The sequence below is a fragment of the Lithobates pipiens genome, unplaced genomic scaffold (genome assembly GCF_037356315.1).
Source record: "Lithobates pipiens isolate NorthernLeopardFrog02 unplaced genomic scaffold, aLitPip1_a1.2 Scaffold_16, whole genome shotgun sequence".
In the NCBI taxonomy this organism is placed as follows: Eukaryota; Metazoa; Chordata; class Amphibia; order Anura; family Ranidae; genus Lithobates; species Lithobates pipiens.
The window spans coordinates 477,316,325-477,338,664 of record NW_027507748.1 but is presented as its reverse complement, the minus strand read 5'-3'; the positions used below and the strand labels follow the sequence as shown (position 1 = coordinate 477,338,664).

Sequence of the window (22,340 nt, the reverse complement as noted above, 5' to 3'; positions counted from 1 at the left end):
CAGTAGTCCCTTGCGTCTCTTCCTCTCGGGCTTCTGGCATTTCTGGAAGGGTACGGAGGTTCAAAACTGTTCCTATCCGGGTTCCTGCGGTGTCTACCAGGTTGGTAGGGTGACTGCGCATGTGCCGGTCCCGGCGAGAATTGCGGATTGTTCACTTCTGGAGGTGGGCGGAATTCGGCATACCACTCCGGGAGTTCCACGGTGTCAATCTGAAGTTCATCACAAAATTTGTTGAGATCCCCCGGTACTTTGAGTAAGTGTTGTTTCCCCAGGAAGTTTGCTTGAAGCGCGAACGGGAACTTCCATCTATAACTAATTCCTTTGTGCCGTAGTACTTCCAGGAGTGGCTTCAGGGCTCTCCTGTTTTTGAGCGTAATTGGCGACAGATCCTGGAAGAGTTGGATCACAGCGTCTTCATGTACGATCCGGTCTCTGGCCCTGGCCTTTTGAAGAATGTCTTCCTTCAGGCAATAGTTGGGTAAACAGCAGATGATGTCCCTCGGGGGGTTTCCATCTTGTGTCCTAGGCCTGAGGGCCCTATGCGCCCTGTCAAAACCAATAGGGGATTGTTCCGGCCTTTCCATGAGGGTATTGAATATGGCTGTGAGAGTCGGCTTAATTTGCTCTTGGGGGACAGTCTCGGGTACTCCTCTAATTCTTATGTTGTTTCTGCGTCCTCGATTATCTAAATCTTCAATTTGTCGATTCATGTCAATCAGGTGCTGGGAATGCGAGGCTGCGATGTCATCTAGTCTAACCAGGGCTCTGTCTCTTCTCTTCCCTGCCCGATCGGTTATTGCTAGTTGTTCTGTTAGGCGTAGAATTTCAGTTTTAATGTCCGTTATTGCTGCTGTGAAGGAGCTTTTAATGTCGGCCGCAATGTCAGTCATGGCCGCATAGGTGAGCAGGTGGTCAGCCTTATTGGCGCCAGCAACAGAGTCTTCAGAAGCAGGCAGTGAGACCTCGTTGTCTTCCATGTCTTCTATGATACCGTTGTCCAGCGGGGGCGCCTTTTTGGTATGTTTGCTGCTGCCCGAGTATTTAAATTTGCTTAGGTTTGCGGATGATGAACTGCTCTGCGGGGTCCCCAGAGAGCGTAGGGTATGGGTATGTGTACTTCTCCGTGAGTGCGTTGACATAGTCAAAATGATCCGTTTTCACTTCTCAGGTCCCCAGGTCAACAGGGTTTTACATCAATAGCATATAGGCTATACACCAGGCCGCTACCCCTATTGCTAGCTCTGAAAGTATGTGGCAGATTAGCGATTGAAGGGGGTATATCCTATGTACAACCCTTACAGGTGTACTCTTGTGTCCCGAACAGCCAGGTCAGTCTATTGCAGGTAGGTTTAGAAGTGGGTTCAGCAGTCAGGGTGTAGCAATATGGCCGCTGGTACTCTGCCAATAGGCCTGCTGGCTCTTGTTGTCCCACTGGCAGCTCCTGTTCCCCGAGTGATCTAGGGCTTGCAGGGAGGGGTGACAGGTGGAACCGGGTGTTGGGCAACGGTGGCTGTGGGGGTGGGGGGGGGGGCGAGATGGGTTCCTTGTTACTCACTGCGTGCCCAGGGTGAAGGCCCAAGTCGTGGGTGGCGTTTCCGCGGGTCCTGGCTGTATCCTGGGACTCCTCAGCAGCGGTTGTCGGGTGCTTCGTCTCTGCTGGTGTGAGGAGATGCCTGTGGATCTGGTGCCCGGTGGTGGAGGGTAGTGCGGAACGGCCGGTACCTAGGCCCCAAGATGGCGCCCGTGGGGGTCGGCTGCCGCGCTGCGGCCTACTTCATACACGCCGCCCCGGGTGGAAAGAGGGGCCCGCCGGCGACGATCCACGGCCACTCTGTGGGCACCGTTGGCTGGCGTATGGATGGATGGCGGATCGCTGGTCCGTGGAGGCCCCGGTATGCGTTGGTGGCGTGTGGCGCGATGCGGCCTGTCCTTAGGCCTCAAGATGGCGCCCGACAGTCCGTACGCCTCGCGGCGTCCTCGCAACCGTACCCGGCTGCCAAATGACCCCGCGAGGAGTCGTCCGATGGCTACCGCAGCTGCCCCGTGCGGGATGGTCGGTCGTCCGGGTCGTACGGGCTCCGGATGGCGGCGGATAGCAGTCGCCTTCTCGGAGCTCTGCCTCTGTACGTCCGCACTCCAACCACTTTCATCGTTTCACATTACTTCACGATGCAACAGTACCCAAGTTAACTTTAGCTTTTATTTTTTTTTTAACACATACAGCTTTCTTTTGGTGGTATTTAATAACTACTGAGATTTTTTTGTTTTTTTTATACAAAAGAAAATAAAAGGTTTCTCTTATTTTGTTATAAATCATACCAAATAAAAATGCCAGGACAGAACAAAAGCCACAAAATTAACTCTTTTTGGGAAACAGACACTCCAATGATTTCTAAGATTCTTTAACTGTTAGAGCCACTACAGCTGAAGGCTCAGGCAGTTCAGATAATGATTCTGCAGGGGAAGTCATGGGGAACACGTATTGGCCTCTGCAGCCAAAATCAGCCATCAGAATTGCAATTTGGCCCATGAAATCCTGCACGACTGCTGTGAAATCCTAACAGGTTACAATGGAGGAGCAAGCCGCACCAGAAAAACTAAAGAAGTTCACAAGGAATGCAACTCAAGCAGAGGACAGATTTCCTGGCTGTTAATGGAGGGCCTGCAGTAAACCCTCTCTGGAACAGTTAGTGGATTGTGAGCCAGAGGGAAACAGCGGGACTACTCCCTGTTTTTTTGCGAACCGACATGTTGCACAGCAGCAAGGAGGGGCAAGTTAACTCAGAAGACAAAGTAAATCCTTTGGTACTCATGAAGCAGCTGCTGGAAGCAGGAGAAGCTCAAATGGCTAGTGGTGATCAGGTACCTGTAGGCTGCAGCAAGGATCAACTGAGATGAAGCGGTGTCTCTTGCAATTAGGAGCAGCGACGCCTCAGACCGAATGGTGTAACAAATATTTTAACCCTTTTAGTAAAAAAACACAACAGAAAATAGGGGTAATAATGGTGCCCTGCAGTTCTAATAAATGAAGCAGCTCCCAGTGCTCAGGCCAGACCAGTGCTCTCACAACCAGATACACACCAGAGACTATGCCACAGATCTGGATCTGAAAAGCACTCTGTCACTAGCTAACACAGTTCACAAAGGTCTGGAAAGCACTATAATGCAGAATCTAAGGTGCCCTAAGGTCACATTTAAGGCAGGTCCTACAATTGGCAAGACCAGCATGGTTAGGGTACAGCCTCCAAAGCTACTGCTGAGAAAGCACCAATCTTGATAACTGTATAAGGACATCAACTCAATCCACATGTAGATACGGTAAGTCTTGAGCGGGAAAAAAAAAAAAAAAAGGTCAACTAAAAAAACAGGTACACTTTTGCCAGTAGAGAAAAGGCATCCATTCTCATAGGACATGCTGGTAGTGGGCTGTTTTTTTTTGTTTTTTTGCCAATGTCCAAATTCTCCTGTAGGTAGTAGTAAACCAATTGTTTCTGAATCCTGTTTTTCCACATGAACAGGATAGAAATACATTTTTTATATATGGTTAGAATACGTACAATAAAACTAATAATAGCTTCCAGTAATTGCATGTGCAGCAGCACTTACACTGGGAAAGGGCAGAGTCAGCACTCTCTGCCTATCAAGCTTTACTATCTTTAAGAGAGGAAAGAACAAATGGCCCTATTACTGTGCTGCAACAAGGTAGGTGCAAGTTGTTAACCACGTGTTAATGCTTAGATGCAACTGCTACTTGTCTTGTCTAGCTCACAAACTTGCACAGAACTAAAAATGCTCTGGCAGGTAAGATAGTTAAAGAGGGAGTCCGCCGGGAGTTCGGGGTTTTTTTTTTTTTTTTTAAAGCCAGCAGCTACAAATACTGCAGCTGTTGACTTTTAAAATAGTGACACTTACCTGTCCAGCGCGCCCGCGATGTCGGCAGCCGAAGCCGATCTCTCGATCGTCTCTTGGGTGCTGCCGCCGCCATCTTGGGTATGGGAATCAGGAAGTGGAGCCTTTCGGCTTCATTTCCCGGTTCCCTACTGCGCATGCGCGAGTCGCGCTGCGCAATAAGGATGGACCCGCTGCCTCTTGGATCTTTGTGTTTCCCAGCAGGCAGCGGGGGACTTTCGGAATGGGGCGTAATCTACGCCCCTTTCCGCAGAGAGCCATCCCGGAAGTGGGTGCAGATACCTGTACTGTACAGGTACCTGCACCCCCCTCCCCCCTGAAAGGTGCCAATTGTGGCGCCGGGGGGGGGGGGGGGGGGGGAGGATTCCAATGAGCGGAAGGTCCACTTTAGGGTGGACCTCCGCTTTAACAAGTATGCATTGCATCTGTATATTTGGCTGTTTGCCTGGAGTTCAACTTCAAACATATGCCTTCATGAATTTAAATCACAAGCTGGATTATGTACTCTGCCAGTAGTACATGCTTGTGTATGCAAAAAGGAGTAAAAACTTTATTTCATTGCAACTAAACCGCATGTTTGATTCTGCATCTGTTACCAACAGCAAGAATCAGCCAAGTAGCTTTGGCGTTTCTGACATAGAGGTTGTCCCCTGAAACAAAATTCAGACTTTGAAACATGTCCAGGAAGGCAATGTCTAACAGAATAAAGCTACTGTTATGAATCCTAAATGACACCTTGCATGTTTATGCATGTCAGAACGCATGATACCGCATTACCATTTGCAATTCTTGCATGTAATATTAATGGGCTGTGCGGAAATGCGCTTGTGCTTGGATGCACCCTGTGGTCTGACCTAAGCCTTCAACTAGCATATATTCATCGACCTTACTAAAGAATTGAATCTGAATACCAGATAACACTTTACAGCAAAATGCTTCTTCTCTTTGGGATAAAGGTTTTAAATAAACTAATAAAAGCTGACCATTGTAAGCACCCCTGTCAGTGCTAAATGGTTTATTTCAACCCTTTAACTGCCTCTTTGTCTGGACAGCTTGGTGCATTAGAGGAAATCGAAAAAGTAACACTTATTCTATGGATCACCAGTTAAAAATTAAGGAAAAAAGCCCAAAAAAGGAAACCTTGTTTTTAGATGTAAAATTGCTCAAATGTGCTAAAAACCTTTTCATATCTGCAGTGCATTCAGAAAAGTATTCACAGCGCTTCGCGTTTCCATATTTTATGTTGCAGCCTTATATCAAAATGGATTAAATTCCTCAAAATTCCACAAACAATACCCCATAATGACAACATGAAAGAAATTTTAAATCTTTGCAAATTTATTAAAAATAAAAAAATCCGATGTACATAAGTATTCACAGCCTTTGCCATGACACTCAAAATTGAGCTCAGGTGCATCCTATTTCCACTGATCATCCTTGAGATGTTTCTGCAACTCGATTGGAGCCCACCTGTGGTAAATTCAGTTGATTGGACATGATTTGGAAAGGCACACACCCGTCTATATAAGGTCCCACAGTTAATAGACCTCAGAGACAGGATTGTTTCAAGACACAGATCTGGGGAAGGGTACAGAAACATTTCTGCAGCATTGAATGTCCCAATGAGCACGGTGGCCTCCATCATCTGTAAATGGAAGAAGTTTGAAACCACAAAGACCCTTCCTAGAGTGGGCCGCCCGGCCAAACTGAGTGATCGGGGGAGAAGGGACTTAGTCAGGCAAGTGACCAAGAACCCGATAGTCACTCTTGGCAGAGCGCCAGCTTTTTTCTGTGGAGAGAGGAGAACCTTCCAGAAGAACAACCATCTCTGCAGTACTCAGGCCTGTATGGTAGAGTGGCCAGATGGAAGCCACTCCTCAGTAAAAGGCACATGACAGCCTGCCTGGAGTATGCCAGAAGGCATTTGAAGGACTCTCAGACCATGAGAAACAAAATTCTCTGGTCCGATGAAACAAAGATTGAACTCATAGGCATGAATGGCAAGCGTCATGTCTGAGAGGAAATCGGGCAACACTCATCACCTGGCCAAAACCATCCCTACAGTGAAGCATGGTGTTGGCAGCATCATGCTGTGGGAATGTTTTTCAGCGTCAGGATCTCAGAGACTAGTCAGGATTAAGGGAAGGATGAATGCAGCAATTTAGAGAGACGTCATTGATGAAAACCTGCTCCAGAGCACTCTGGACCTCAGACTGGGACGAAGGTTCCTCTTCCAACAGAACAATGACCCTAAGCACACAGTCAACAAAGGAGTGGCTACTGGACAACTCTGTGAATGTCCTTGAGTGGCCCAGCCAGAGCCCAGACTTGAACCCGATTGAACATCTCTGGAGAGTTCTGAAAATGGCTGGGCACCGACGCTCCCCATACAACCTGAAGGAGCTTGAGAGGTCCTGCAAAGAAGAATGGGAGAAACTGCCCAAAAATAGGTGTGCCAAGGTTGTAGCATCATAATCAAAAAGACTTAAAGAGGAGTTTCCCCTAAAAAAAAAAATTAAAAGTCAGCAGCTACAAATACTGCAGCTGCTGACTGTTAATAATCGGACACTTACCTATCCCAGGGTCAAGCGATGTGGGAGCACGAAGCCCCGCTCGTCGTCACCCCTCCTCTCGGCCGTGCCGCCATTGCAACTGTGGGCACTCGGCTGGGCTTCACAGCTGGGCACCCTCTACGCATCTGCGAGCTGCGCCGTGCACCGTGATTGACCACGCAGTTATCTGGGACCTGTCACATGTCCCAGATGACTGACAGGAGGGAGGGGGTGGAGCTGAGCCCTTCCTGCACCAAGGGGAAGTGACGTCAGGAGCCCAGGCACTGAAGGAGGCAGACTACGAGGGACCCCCTAGCAACAGGCATTTAGAGGTGAGTAAAAAAAAAAAAAGTTTCCAAATTTTTTATTTTTTTAAGAAATGTAAGCATAATATAATGTAATAATTAAATGTAATTAGTGCCAAAGGTGCTTCAACAAAGTATTGAGCAAAGGCTGTGAATACTTATGTACAAGGGATTTTTAAAATAAATTTACAAAGATTTCAAACTTAATTCATGTCACCATTATGGGGTATTGTTTGTAGAATTTTGAAGAAAATAATGAATTGAATCCATTTTGGAATAAGGCTGTAACATAAAATGGAAAAAGTGAATACTTTCCAGATGCACCACTGTATACACTTTATGATGTTTTTAAGAGAAACAGTATAGTCCAATTTTTGTGATTTCGATTCACTAGCTATACATAGAATAATGTATACTTACCAGTGAGTATAGTTCGGCGTTTACACTGCTCTTCCACCCCACCCTGCCTTTTTCCAGAGAGGGTAAATGGCAACTCAAACACAAAGCGGCGAATATTGTGACTTTTTTCAAACTCTGTTTTTCTTTCCTGCAGTTCCTTGTCTTCAAAGTAAGGCGTGACATGCGTGACTTGGATGTAGGCATATTTAGAGTCCAAGTCTTTCGGGTTTACCTTTATAAACAGAAGCAAACAAGAGGGCAATGGGAAAAATTTAAATGCAAATAAACTGTGCCAATTCACATAAATAATAAAATAATAAAAAAAAAGCTAACAATCACTTACCATATTTATAAAAAAAATCTTATAGTACAACCCCTATAAGTGCGGCAGTGTGAAATCTATATAACCGATCACTATAATATATCCAAATATAAAAAAAGTGTGTATCAAGTTGCAATTTCAGAACAGCTGTCAACAAATACCCACTGATATTTGCACAAATCAAATACCAAACATGCATAGCGCTATTCCTTAGAGTGCAGACATTTTTAGTTTATATAATTGCACAATATCAAACTCTTAACACTTTCAACAATAATCTCCATCATAAAGTGTGAAAAACTTAACATTTTTCACACTTTATAATAGAGATTGTTGTGTAAATAAAATTTATATATTGAATTTTTGCAATTATATACAAAATAAAAAAAATATATATTTCTGCACTTTAAGGAATAGGGCTATACATGTTTGGTAGATAATGGGAAAAATACTTTTTGTGAAAGGGTACCACAATTTTTCCAAAACAATGTAAAATCATCCACTGCATGCAAGACATCTGCATTGTTTGAGACCTCTCATGTTTTAACCACTTGAGCTGCGGAAGGTTTTACCCCTCTCATGACCAGGCCATTTTTTGCCATTTAGCACTCTGCTACTTTAACTGGTAATTGTGCAGTCATGCAATGCTGTACCCAAACAAAATGTATATCATTTTCTTTCACACAAATAAAGCTTAGTTTTGGTGGTATTTGATCACCACTGGGGTTTTTATTTTTAAATGAAAAAAGACAGAACATTTTGAAAAGAAAAACCCAATTTTTTTTACTTTCTGCTATAAAAAATATCGAATGAAAAACATAAAAAAAATAAAAATATAATCAAATTTCTTCATACATTTAAGCCAAAATGTATTCTGCTACATGTCTTGGTTAAAAAGTGTATATTGATTGGTTTGTGTTAAAGTTATAGTAACTACAAACTATGGTATATATGCTGGAGTTTTTATTTATTTTGCTTACACTAGTAAATGCTGTGATCAGTGACTTGTAGTGGAGCTGCGATCGTGCAATGAGCAATCTAACATTAACTGACACTGCGTGGGAACTGACTGACATCACCAGTGACACTAACACAGTGATCAGTGATAATACTATGCACTGTCACTATACTAATGACACTGGCTGGAAAGGGGTTAACATCTCAGGGGTTGTTGCTTTTTACGAAAAATCTTTTTATTCCTTCTCCCTGCTTTGTGTGGGCGCACCGTGAACCTAGGAGCAGGGTATGCACCACCCGTCTGTAGTACAATGCGGGCGGATGGTCCTGAAGTGGTTAAGCTACTCATACAGCCTTTCAGCTTGATAAAAGCACCAGGCTATAAAGTGTTGCTCTGACCCTGCCTCTCTTCACTGATGCCCATTTACATCTAAATACAGTGCTGCTTCTACTTTTGCATATGGCTGTTCAGTAAAAAAAAAAACGCAAGGAGGAAAACCCATGTCTCCATTATTGCACAGAAAGGGGATTTTCAGTACAGTAAAACCTTGGATTGAGAGTAACTTGGCTTGAGAGCGTTTTGCAAAACCAGCAACATTTTTAAATTTTGACTTGATATACAAGCAATGTCTTGATATACAAGTAATGTCATGTCACAACTGAGTATAAAAGAGAAGAGGGGTGCCTCCAAGTGTAGCAATATTTTTACATTTAATGAAAGTACAACATTTAGCAACTTACATGGTTGATGATTAAAACAAGCACATCTAAGTATGCAGGCATTCGGGGGTTAAACTGTCCACATAGACCATCCTCCGCACTGCCATCGGCGTCGCCCCTTCCACTATGTGCTCCACAAGCGCTTCAAGCCACGCTTTCAGATCTCTCTACTGCAGGGTAGTCTTCCCAGTTACGATTTCAGACTGACAGCAGTGAAAGCTGGCTGGTCTATGTGGACAGCTTTATCCCGGATGCCTGCATATTTAGATGTGCCTCTTTTAAAGAGGAAGTAAACCCTAATGGGTTTACTTCCTCTTTTTTTCCCTGCAAAGGTAAAGCATAATGGACTACTATGCATCGCATAGTAGCTCATTATGTGTCACTTACCTGACACAGGAGCCAGCGAAGTCGCCGCTGTCCCCTGTAGTCCGCCGCATCCATGTTGCTTGTGGCGTCTCGCAGCTCCGACGAATCACAGCGGCGCAACCGCGATGACGTCACTCCCGCGCATGCGCACGGGAGTCGCGCCTCGCAGCTCCGCCGCTGTCATACGGCGAAGCCGCGATGACGTCACTCCCGCGCATGCGCACGGGAGTCGACAAATTTGGCAAATCCATTCTTGGATTTGCCGCATTTAGTGCGCATGCGCGCCGCTGTCTACGGCGCATGCGCCGTAGACAGCGGTGCCCATTTTCGGGCAAATATCTCCTAAACCATATAGGTTTAGGAGATATTGCTTGGACCTACAGGTAAGCCTTAATCTAGGCTTACCTATAGGTCCAAGTTGTTTGGAAGGGTTTACTTCCTCTTTAATCATCAACCATGCGAGTTGCTAAATGTTGTACCTTCATTAAATGTAACCACTTAGAGACGCCTCTCTACTCTTTTATACTCTGTAGCTCCTGATGGATTTTGCTTCTAATCCCCTTGTGGAGGCTGCCATGTTTGGATGGACATTTTATGGTTACACAACCTGGTCACATTGCTATAATCTTTTTATATGGGCTATAAACGGAAGGAGTTTTGAATAAATGGTTGTGGAACAAATCATTTGAGTTTCCATTATTTCTTATGGGGAAATTCACTTTGATATTCAAGTGCTATGGATTACAAGCATGTTTCTGGAACAAATTATTCCAAAGTTTTACTGTATTCGTAATACTCTAGTGAGGGTTTAAAAAATGTTTAATCAGCTGCACAATGACAGTAGAGTCAGTGGTCATACCTTGCCAGAATCCTGCATCATTTTCACATTTTCAGCGCCAAATTTGTCTGAGTACAGCTTGAGAAGGCGTTGGGAGATCTCAGACAGTGGAGTCAGCTTGGGCTCCTTGTAAATATATTCCTTCCCATCCTCTTCTTCAAAGAAACCCTGCAAAACTTATCTTGATTAGATTTTGTTCTGCTACCAATGGGAGAAAACAAGAATGACAACTGCAAACTCTTTGCACACAATGAAAAACATATCATGTGATCCTTCACATAACTGAGAATTAAAAAAAAAAATAAAGAAAAAAAAAATGAACAACTTGTCACTGAGAAAAAGATGTAACATGGTATGATACAGTTATTGGTCAGTGAGAGTGATACTGTATAGTTAATCCCATGCATCAATATTTTCTTGTATAAGATAATAATCATTAATTGGCCTTCAATTTTCTGAGGTCCTCGTTTGAGCGGGTCATATTGGCAGAGCAAGCCTTACACCTTGCGGTTTGTGTATAACCTCTAGCGGTTCCAGAATCAATTTCTTGTTATGATTAATTATACTTATGAGGGTTAGATTTCTTCTTTTTTTTTGGCAAAAATTGTATTCGCCAGACTTCAATAGCACGCATTTACATAAATGCCCTCATTTCCTTACAAACAGATTAGTGATGGATTTTCATTCAGCTAAACTAAATGAATATTCTGAAGGAAGAATATTTTTCAACTGTCCTTTTTACTTTCTTATTAAAGTCGGACATAGATCTAATGGATGGACCTTACTGTAAAAAAAAAAAATATATATACAAATGCCAAAAATTGTACATGCAAATTTCTAATGCAATGATGTTGCTTTAATTTTAAAAGGGCAGTTAGAAACTGGTGGAAGGGATTAACTAAATCCAAAAATAGTGGATTTATTTTTCTTTAAGTGAAATGGAGAATAATGAACACAAGAGGATGCCACAAAGAAAATTGAAATTAAAAACAGAATTCACATCAAGCCAAACCCATTAAAGATACTGTAACTGTAGTGCCTTATGAGTAAGGCACTCTACGGGAATTACCTCCACATCTGTTTCACTGTCTGTAAACTGGTATTGCTATAAAAGCATAAGAGAGAGGCGTAAGCAGAAAAAAACAACAGTCATATTGCGTTTCGTGGAAGAACTGCACAAAGTCTCCTGAAAACAGCATCCGAATGAGAAGCTTCCATAAACTTTAAGCAGTGTGTGCAGTCTAAAGAATGGCTGTGGTGCGAAAGGTTCCACATAATACAAATGGCACACCAAATGACAGCCATTAAAATTTGCAATTCATGCATTACACACAGAGAAAATGTGCAGATGGAAAGACTTTACTAGTCTGATGAGAAGTGAAAAGGAATCAACCTGTTTGTGCATGGTATGCAAAATGCTGCCAACATTATAACAGCAAAGCACACAAAAGCATGAAAGATCAAATGTAAACGTCTCCACCAAATCCTACAAGACTTACCGCTGCCTTGAGTTAGTAGAGGAAAGAGAGGAGAAACGCAAATGGTCAAAACACTTCACTAAGGAATATTTAGAAATAAGCTTTTCATGCCTGAAAGAAATGTGATCTGTAATCCAATGATGAACTATAACTTTTCCTTTCGCCATAGTGGTGTGAAACATAATCCGATCACATTGCTTGCTGGGGCTTCATTTAGCACAGAAGCAGCCTCCTATGCCCAGTACACACGATCAGAATATTGTACAAAAAAATACCGCTTTCTAAGCAATCTATCATAATCTGATCGTTACTTTCCTCTGAAATTATCCAAAAGGTACAAACACAAGAACGTTTCTTGTATGATACCAGATTGTATGATTTTTGTTTAATCAGTACAGTTTTTGCCCAAAAATACAATACAAATACATTACATAATTTCAGAATTTTTTTTTCTGTCGATTAAGATTTTTTTGTACTTTAGTAACCTATTCATTTTCGATATGGAGACTAGCATGCATAAAAAAAAACAAAAAAACAGACGATGATTCATCCTATAATCTCATTGCGTGTACTAGGCTTAAGACACAGTTGGCATTTTAAAAGTCGATCTTTACTGAAAATATGTTTAAACTGGGAAAACGACAATGAGGCATTAAAGATGACCAAAAGCTCTTAAACTGCACAGGAATGATGTGAAAAAATCATAAATGAGTAGAATTTAACAAAACTGGAGCAGACAATCTGCAGCAGATGTGCACAGTAACCAATCAGCTTGTTCAGTTAATCTTTGAAAATAAAAACATAGAATCTGAATGGTTGTTATGTGCATCTGCTCAAGATTCTAGCTGCTCTCGTCTTTGGAAATTGCCTGCAAGGTCTTCTGCTTAATTAAACCCATGCTTTTAGTAAAGATAGATATTTAAGGAAACATTTCATAGGTGGTGGAGGTCATTTCTGACCTTTTGTGAATTTTTTTACTTCTTAGTTGTTATATTGACCCATTGGCTCCAATATTTTCTGTGTCAGAAAACTAGAACAAGTATACAGTTTAGAAAAGATGTATGCAGAGGAGCAAGATGTCAATTTCTAAAATATTTGCTTGGGTTAAGGACTCAACGTTTTGAAATAATAAAAGGCTTGGCATGAAAGCCAGGCAGCTAGCATTTTTAGATTAGGAGGTAAGCAACAGTAACCCTACATGTTTCCTACATATCGTCTGCTGCAAGGTTCCAAAGCTTAGTCCAAATGATATAACCTGTCCTGGCTTGGCCAAAAGCAAAACTGAAAGAGGAAGTAAACCCTAATGGGTTTACTTCCTCTTTTTTTCCCTGCAAAGGTAAAGCATAATGGACTACTATGCATCGCATAGTAGCTCATTATGTGTCACTTACCTGACACAGGAGCCAGCGAAGTCGCCGCTGATCCCTGTAGTCCGCCGCGTCCATCTTGCTGGTGGCGTCTCGCAGCTCCGACCAATGACAACGGCGCAACCGCGATGACGTCACTCCCGCGCATGCGCACGGGAGTCGCGCCTCGCAGCTCCGTTGCTGTCATACGGCGAAGCCGCGATGACGTCACTCCCGCGCATGCGCACGGGAGTCGACAAATTTGGCAAATCCATTCTTGGATTTGCCGCATTTAGTGCGCCTGCGCGCCGCTGTCTACGGCGCATGCGCCGTAGACAGCGGTGCCCATTTTCGGGCAAATATCTCCTAAACCATATAGGTTTAGGAGATATTGCTTGGACCTACAGGTAAGCCTTAATCTAGGCTTACCTATAGGTCCAAGTTGTTTGGAAGGGTTTACTTCCTCTTGAAGGACTGAACAGCTGCTATATGCAGATATGCAAAAGTTTTCACTCCTTAAAAAAACAATTTATCCAACGTGTATGGAACTCACATTTTTAATATTACCAGCAATAATGACTTGGGGAGTAACCAGAACACAGTTATACTTTATGAGTAAAAATCATCATGGATGTTAGCATCATACATTAGATAAAGGTGGTGGATAATCCTTACCTGTCCAAAGAAGGCCACTCTAAAATAGGTCCCCAGAAGTCTCTTGCCTGTATGCATCACTTCTGTAACCTTGCTGTAAGCCCGGTGCAGAGTGTCATATAAATGAGCGAGTCTCTGTTTAAAATAATAAAAGAAATTAGACTGTAGGATAAGGATTCTGATTGGAAAGCAAGAGTGGTTAAGCCTGATCAAACATTTGCCTACAATTTTCTTTCAGCGTTAAATAATCTGCAATGAATTTTCTACAACATAAAGCATAACAGTGGTCACCAAATAAAATTCTAAATATAAGGGTCATTTAGTATGACTAACATTAGATATCAAACAAAACATATAAGCATGAGGTCTCACAGAAAAGTGGCTTGACTTCCAAAGTTGACTTCTGAAGCTGCTGTGTCAAACCATAAGCTAAATGGTTGATTATTAAATTTTGTCTTTAAAGTATAACTAAAAGGATTAGTATAGAGTAGAGAAGGATTAGTATCCCTATCAATTTGTATTGCTGTCTGTGCCCCTATTTGTCCTGTTTCCAATTATCATTGAAAGTAAAGAAAATCCCAAATTTTGAGTTGTTCCCAAAAACATAATTTTTTATCAGACAAGAGTTACTTGGAACATCAAACTTATTAATTCATGAACATTTAGGGCCGGTTCACACAGCGAGGCGCGGCGAGGCGTCTCCGACTTGCCTCGCCGCGACCTGCGGGGACCTCAGCGGCGACTTGCAGAGGACTTCTGTATAGAAGTCAATGCAAGTCGCCCCCGAAGTCGCCCAGAAGTAGTACAGGAACCTTTTTTCTGAGTCGGAGCGACTCGAGTCGCTCCTCTCAGAACGGTTCCATTGTACAGAACGGGGGCGACTTGCGGGAGCGAGGCGAGCCGTGTCGCCTCGCATCGCCTCGCTGTGTGAACCGGCCCTTAGTGTCATTTTTTCCACTCTAAAAAAAAGAGCTAGAAGTTTTTTTTTAGAAAACAGAAGATAGATAAGTAATAGGTTATAACATCACTTTTAGTTAAAATACAAAATTTCCGAAGGATTGACGAGAGATTGTAGCGCACAGGAGGTAATCCCACACATTCTCTTTGTAGAGAAATCAGGATTCTAAACAAGTCCCTGTCACCTTATCTGTGTGTAGACAATGCAGACTTGGGACTGAGTGTACAGTGGAAATCAGAGATCAGGCGTTCACTTATTGCTCACAGCCCAAGATCCTAAGGTAATTTACAGCTGTTCTGGAATCAGTGTAGCCAGGTAAGTAATATGACCCAGATCTAGTGAACAGTGAGGGAGGGGTTCACACTTAAAGCACTATTAAACCCAAAAATTTTATATATTTGCAGCTCATCAATCAGATGTGGTGGCTGCAATAGTTTTCTACTCTTAGGCTTGCCCCCGGTAATCTGACCAATAACACTCCTACTATATTAGAGTGCCCCCACTCTGGATGAATGAGCAAAGGGGCACATTTGGACAGTAGCAATGTCAGTTTGGGGGGAGGGAAGTGGTAGATGTAAAAGCAGATTTAAAGAAACTAACAAATGGAAGCTGAACACTTTAAATCTATGCTAACACATACTAATGATCCAACCACAATACTACCTGTAAAACATTGAATGGACAAAATTACAACTGTAAATTTGTATACATATTATGGGATACTTTAATGAAAATCTAGCAATCTTTAATGGTCACATACACGTTAGAATCTGGCCATACTGTACAATCAATTTTATACATATATGTGATGGATCAGAACACAATAGTCTAAATTGGTGAAGTAAAATTAGAAAAATATATAAATAAAACTATTTTTCAGAAATAAAAAAATGATAATTGGCACATGCATATGTATTCACCCCCTTTATTATGAAGCCCATAAAAAGCTCTGGTGCAACCAATTACCTTCAGAAGTCATATAATTAGTGAAATGATGTCCTCCTGTGTGCAATCTAAGTGTCACATGATCTGTCATTACATATACACATCCTTTTGAAAGGCCCCAGAGGCTGCAGCACCTAAGCAAGAGGCACCACTAACCAAACACTGCCATGAAGACCAAGGAACTTTCCAAACAAGTAAGGGACAATGTTGTTGAGAAGTACAAGTCAGGGTTAGGTTATAAAAAAATGTCCAAATCTTTGATGATCCATAGGCGCACCATCAAATCTATCATAACCAAATGGAAAGAACCTGGCACAAAAGCAAACCTGCCAAGAGACTGCCGCATACCAAAAACACATGGACCGGACAAGGAGGGCATTAAATCAGAGAGACAGCACAGAGACCTATGGTAACCCTGGAGTAGCTGCAGAGTACCACAGTAGAGACTGGAGTATCTATACATAGGACGACAATAAGCCGTATGCTCCATAGAGTTGGGCTTTATGGCAGAGTGGCCAGAAGAAAGTCATTACTTTCAGCAAAACACAAAATAACATGTTTTGAGTTTGCGAAAAGGCACGTGAGAGACTCTCAAAATGTATGGAGGAAGGTGCTCTGGTCTGACGAGACTAAAATGTAACTTTTTGGTCAAAGAAGACGCTATGTCTGGAGCAAACCCAACACATCACCCAAAGAACACCAACCCAACAGTGAAACATGGTGGTGGCAGCATCATGCTGTGGGGATTTTTCAGCAGTCAGAACTGGGAAACTGGTCAGAGTTGAGGGAAAGATGGATGGTGCTAAATACAGGGATATTCTTTAGCTAAACTTGTAACACTCTGTGTGCGATTTAAGGCTAGGACGGAGGTTCACCTTCCAGAAGGACAATGATCCCAAACACACTGCTAAAGCAACAGTTGAGTGATTTAAGGGGAAACATGACAATATGTTGGAATGGCCTAGTCAAAGCCCAAGACCTCAATCCAATAGAAAATCTGTGGTCAGGCTTAAAGATTGCTGTTCACAAGTGGAAACCATCCAAATTGAAGGAGCTGGAGCAGTTTTGCAAAAAAATCCCAGTGTTAAGATGTGGTAAGCTCAGAGACGAATCCAAAGCGACTTGGAGCTGTGATAGCCGCAAAAGGTGACTCTACAAAGTATTGACTTTAGGGGGGGGGGGGGGGGTAAATATTTATGCACATTGACTTTTTCTGTTATTTTGTCCTATTTGTTGTTTGCTTCACCAATAATAATAAAAAAAAAAAAAAAATCAATCTTAAAAGTTGTGGTCATGTTTTGTTAATTAAATGATGCAAAGCATCAAACAATCCATGTTAATTCCAGGTTGTGAAGCAACAAAACATGAAAAATGCCAAGGGGGTGAATATTTTTGCAAGGTAAATATATTTGAAGATATTGTTATTCATTTTGATATAAAGCAACATACAAAAGAAAGCCTTTGGTTATTCACGGCCGTGCATAAACAAGTCACACACTTGAACATTCAATACACAAATATCAATTTACATGTCTCATGTGATCATTAAGTGTAGGTTCTGAGAAATTACCATAATACAATTTACCAGTGTGAAAAGGCTACCTCATATATTAACATGTGTACTGCATGGCATGGCCAAAAGTAATATATCACAATATATCTACCCTGGAGTAAGAGGGCTAGCCATGAATCTGTCCCATATTTTTTGAAAATTTTGGGTTCTTTTCCGAATCTTAAATTGCTCTAGTTTATATTTGAAGCTGGGTTAAGAGGGGGCACAGATTATTGGCAATATAAGAAGACAAGGGTAACTGGACTACAACTCACAGGTATCTAAAAGAGGGTACAACTTGTAATCTGGAGTTCAGACTGAACCTACAGAATCGCATCGTGTCCAAAGGAAAGAGGTTGGATTTGTCCCAGTTAATCCGGAATCCAGAGAAGTCACCAAAGGTGCCAATCTCAGATAGCAGCACTTTTAAAGGAGTCACGAGCGTCAGCCTGGTAGACCAAGGTGTCATCCGTGTATAGTGAAACTTGCTCCTCTGTGGTGGCAATAGGGAGGCCCTAAATTAACGGGGAGCAACAAATGCACACGGCAAGGGGCTCCATAGCTAGAGCGAATAGGAGTGGTGACAAGGGACAGCCCTGCCTAGTACCCCTAGTAATGGGAAAGGTACAAGTAATATAAGAGTTAACTCGTACGCGAGCCAGTGGGGAGGTGTAAAGAAGCCTGATCCATGCGATAATACGGGGGCCAAATCCATAGCGTCACAAGACTTGAAAAAGATAGGGCCCTTCCACACTGTCAAAAGGCCTTGCATGTATCCAGAGATACAAAAGCACAGGTAAAGGAACAGTCATGTAGATCATGGAACAGTCTGTGGATATTCATTCCTGTGGACTTACCAGGGATTAAGCCTCCTTGAACGCTCACATTAATGAGAGAAATAAGTTGATACGAATCATATTTAAGAGAATCCTTAAGTGGCTTTAATAATAGGATAATCAAAGCTTCCTGCGTACTTGGGGGGGGGGGGGGGGGGGGGGGTGGATTCCAATGTCCAGGGCCTTGTTGAAAGGTATGTAAAAGAAATGGCCATATAAGGTGCTGAAACTGGGTATACCATTCAGCCGGGAATTCATCTAGGCCTGGTGTCTTATGTGGCCATTGTGACTTCCTCAACAGAGAGGTTCCTTCAATTCTTCACACCCCCACAGCCGTCAGGGAGGGAAAAGGCATCTGAGCTTGGCAATCATTAAATTGGGAGTCAGTGTAGTCCACTCTGGAGGAGTATAGGTTTTTGTAAAAGTCTAGGAAAGTCTCTATAATATCGCTAAGCTGGCCCCGAGTAGTCAAGATGCATGGAATAGAGATAGGGGTGTGTTCAGGCCTAGTCAAGTAAGCTAAGAGGCGCCGTTGTTACAATGCTCAAATAATTTTTGGGTAATGTGTCGCATTCGTTTTTGTGTAAGGTCTTATAAATGGAGTTCATATTCCCTGCGACGCTGTAGTCAAGTAACCAGTGTATCAGGACTAGGATTAATGGCATAGGCAGATTCCATCGCTAACATAACTGTCTAACTCCCCAGTTCTTTGTTGAGTGTTTTTACATATAGCAGTAATGGACATACATTTTTAGTGGGTCAGCTGTGCCCACGTCTGTTCCAATAAGCAACAAAACCCTTCCTGCATTCCTCTTGTACCAGTCCATCCTCTAGTCTGTGTGAATTCAAGGTGCCACACAGTTGGGCCAGAACCTGGGAGAAGGAGGAGATCTACAGACAGGGGGGTCATGTTCTGATACACCCCTAGGTAAGTATGACACAGCAGAGAACTGGCAGAAAAGAATCCGAATGGCAGGAATATTGGCACACAGCTGGAAGAAGTCATATTAAAAAAAAAAAAAAAGAAAAAAAAAAGAAAAACAGGAGGAAGTCCATGAGAAACCCTAATCCACGCTCCCCGCTCGACCATCCCAAACATAGCGAGCCTTGGATCCCTTAACCAGAAAAAAAAAAAAACACTCAAATGTGGTTAGAACTGTCCTGTGGCCACGCCACCAACTGGTATGGGGGTAGTGTGAAATCCGGCTTGGCTCTCAAACAAAAAATGACAGTAAAGGGTCCAGTAACAGGATAAAGGTATGCCGCAAGTATTAGAATATGCAAAGTCCCCCAGGCCTTCTACAGGTCAGTAGGCACAACAATTAGGATTATGAAAAAATCCATTCAGAGAAGGCCGGGTACAGTAGGATAGAATTCCTGTAGACTACAGAGGAAAAGGCAGCAATCATTCATCCAGAATGACTTAGGCAGCATAGGTAGGGAATGTAAGCAAACATGGTGCCCATTTGCCTACGTAAAGGCACAGGAAGGTAACAGAAGGTGGTTCCAAGGTGCACCGACCGGGATCATTCACCTCCTCGTCTGGGCAGAACTTCATAACGATCATTTAGCCACACCATAGCTTCTTTAGGGTTGGTGTAGAAGTGGGCTTTGCCATTATGGAGAATACACAGCTTAGCAGAGAACAGCGTATGGTAGGCCTTCAGTACGCAGTCAGGCATTCAGAGCCACAAAGGAGATGCATTGGTGGTCAGCCAAGAAGTCAGAATTATCTGAAATGGCATTGCCATTGTATTTAAGAGGCCCCTTCTCTCTCGCAAAGCGTAGAATGGCAACTTTATGTAGGAAATTAAGGATCTGCGCGGGGGGGGGGGGGGGGCTTCTGCAAGAGGGGGACATGGTGTGCACGTTCAATAACCTAGGAGAAAGTAAGTGCATCTGTACCAAAAATGCCCCGTAGCCAAGAATACAAAAATTTCTCAGGGTGAGAGCCCTCCACGTGCTCAGGAAACCCCACGAAACAGATTATTCCTGTGCGAACAGTTCTCTAAGTCATCAAGGTTGGCATGGATAGACGCCATTTCACTTGTATTATCCCGCACAGTGGCAGACAATGGGTGCACAACATCTTCCAACAACGTATGCATTCTTCAGTGGCCCCGATTCTATCACGCAGATTATGGACATATTGTTTCAACAGTGAAAAATCCATGTGGATAGATGCTGAGTAGATCTGCTATCCTGTATGGCCAGCAAAATATTAGCCAGGGCAGGCTCATCGGGGGGAGAATCTGTGGCCTGGTAGCCTGCACCGTTCTGGGGATAGTAGGAAAAAAAAAAAAAAAAAAAAAGAAGAGGAAGGCGCGTAATCAACCGCAAGGATCAAGACAATACAATACAATTTATTCAAGTGCAAAGTAAACAAATGCATATATAAAACCATAAAAAAGTTCCTACGTTTTCATAAAAGCTGGGTTACAAAATATACACATTAAAAGGTTTAAAAATTAGACATGTCCATGCAAGAGCAAATACTCAAAGTGGGCTGTCACATATTGGGGGAATTTCCCTCTTCATCAGAGCCTTGCAAAAAAGGATTACAACCTGTATAGTGCAGTAGACCAACATGAAAGGACCAGCTAGTTGGGAGGTATGTCACGTGGTGAGTGATCAGTTTTCCTACGCTCTAGACCTGCCCACATCCCAATGCTCTTGTCTGCATGGTGTACAGAGATGTGTATTTCTCTTTCTGTGTGGGTCTGTCAATAGTACCTGCATCCAAGAACTGTGAGGGTGCTGCAGCCTGCATGCATCAGCGAAAATACAGGAGGCAGATGCTTCTAAAAATTTGTGAAAAGTCTCTTGCCAGAGAGTGCCTTCAGCTTAGGGAAAGTTTTCAGAGTTTCCAAATGTCTTCACCCTGAGAGACATCAGCTGTGTAGTCCCGGGGCAGCAGGGAGACTGGCTGAGTGGCAAATAGAGCAGGAATTAAGTCACTCACCAAAATCAGCAGAATCTCTGAGGGAGGAGGAAGATGGCTGCAGCGTGCAAGACGGCCATGTCCGTGTCCCAGTGCCATCTTGCCGCTTGAAATGAGTGAGTTGCTCTGCTGCAAATTGCGGGGCAGGTAGCCCATATTTTACCATAGAAGCCAGCCTGAGATGTGCCCACAGCCATTGAGAAGGTAATGGCGCTGTACATTGTATGTGAGAACCGAAGCAGGGTTTCTAGGTGGCTGCTCGCTCTGCATCAAGCCACGCCCCCATCAACTTTATTACTTACCAATTGTTTGTAATATGAGGATCTACCCAATTTATCCAATCAAACTGTAGTCAATCAGGCAGGCCATTGTACTACATATTTGTTTATAGATCTTAGGATTTGTATGGATTCCAAAAAAGAGATTGTACAATCACATTGTATAGTGTATAGTGACCCTAAGGCTCACATATCAGGCAGATTTAAGGATGCGTGCAAACCATCTTTTATTATTCCTTTTAATATTTAGCAATTTGTGGAACTGATTGTGATCATCAAAAATGGTTTTATATTAGTACAGCTGCATCTGATACCGGCTGATATTAAAAGAACATGCAACAACGTGCATATGGGGACACCCCCTTGGACTTTAAAGTGCAGAGGAAAGTAATAAAGAGGTAGTGTATGTAAAAAAGGCACACAAATGCCAACTTTATTAATATACAAAAATAGAAAATATATTATGTGTAGAGATAATTCACTTAAGAAATATAGAGTGTACACCAATGAATGATGACCAATAAGACATATGTATACATAAAATACCCAAAGCTAATAATCCAGAACACTGCTCAAAATAGATTGTACTACTAAAGTAACTGGATGTATAGTGATGAGCCCGGTATGGTAGGCCTATCCATATTTATGTCTGGTTCATTTGTCATTTCCATATTCAGACATTATTTTGTTCTTCCTTTGATCTGCTCTCTTTCAGAGACGTGATATTGTCTATGCAGAATTTGTGCTGATATTTGCTACCACTGTCTTTCCTGTTTGTAACATCTGATACCGAGTGCTCTGTATTATTTTTTAAGTACTGTTTATTACTGATGTCATTTGTTTCTTCTCTTTGTAAACATGCTGGCTGCTGTTTATATTCCGCCTCCTAGCCTCGTTTTTCCACATCGTCTCGCATACACGCAGACACCCAGCGGATAGGCTCCACCAGTGCAAGGTAGGCGAAAGACGTAATAGTTTCTGTCT

General features: G+C 42.7%; 1 protein-coding gene across 14 annotated transcripts in view; it reads right to left on the bottom strand.

Annotated features, from left to right (window-relative positions):
• Positions 1-22,340, bottom strand: part of DOCK9 (dedicator of cytokinesis 9) — a 446,969-nt gene that overhangs the window by 23,244 nt on the left and 401,385 nt on the right. For 8 of the 14 annotated variants that reach the window (XM_077482977.1, XM_077482987.1, XM_077482979.1 and 5 more), the window contains exons 47-50: positions 13,868-13,981; positions 11,438-11,473; positions 10,390-10,536; positions 7,187-7,397 (exon numbers count right to left, since the gene is read on the bottom strand). In XM_077482977.1, the coding sequence (XP_077339103.1) occupies positions 7,187-7,397; positions 10,390-10,536; positions 11,438-11,473; positions 13,868-13,981 (508 nt within the window). The remainder of the gene's footprint in view (positions 1-7,186; positions 7,398-10,389; positions 10,537-11,437; positions 11,474-13,867; positions 13,982-22,340) is intronic. The other 6 variants (XM_077482985.1, XM_077482982.1, XM_077482981.1 and 3 more) reach the window with 1 other exon arrangement.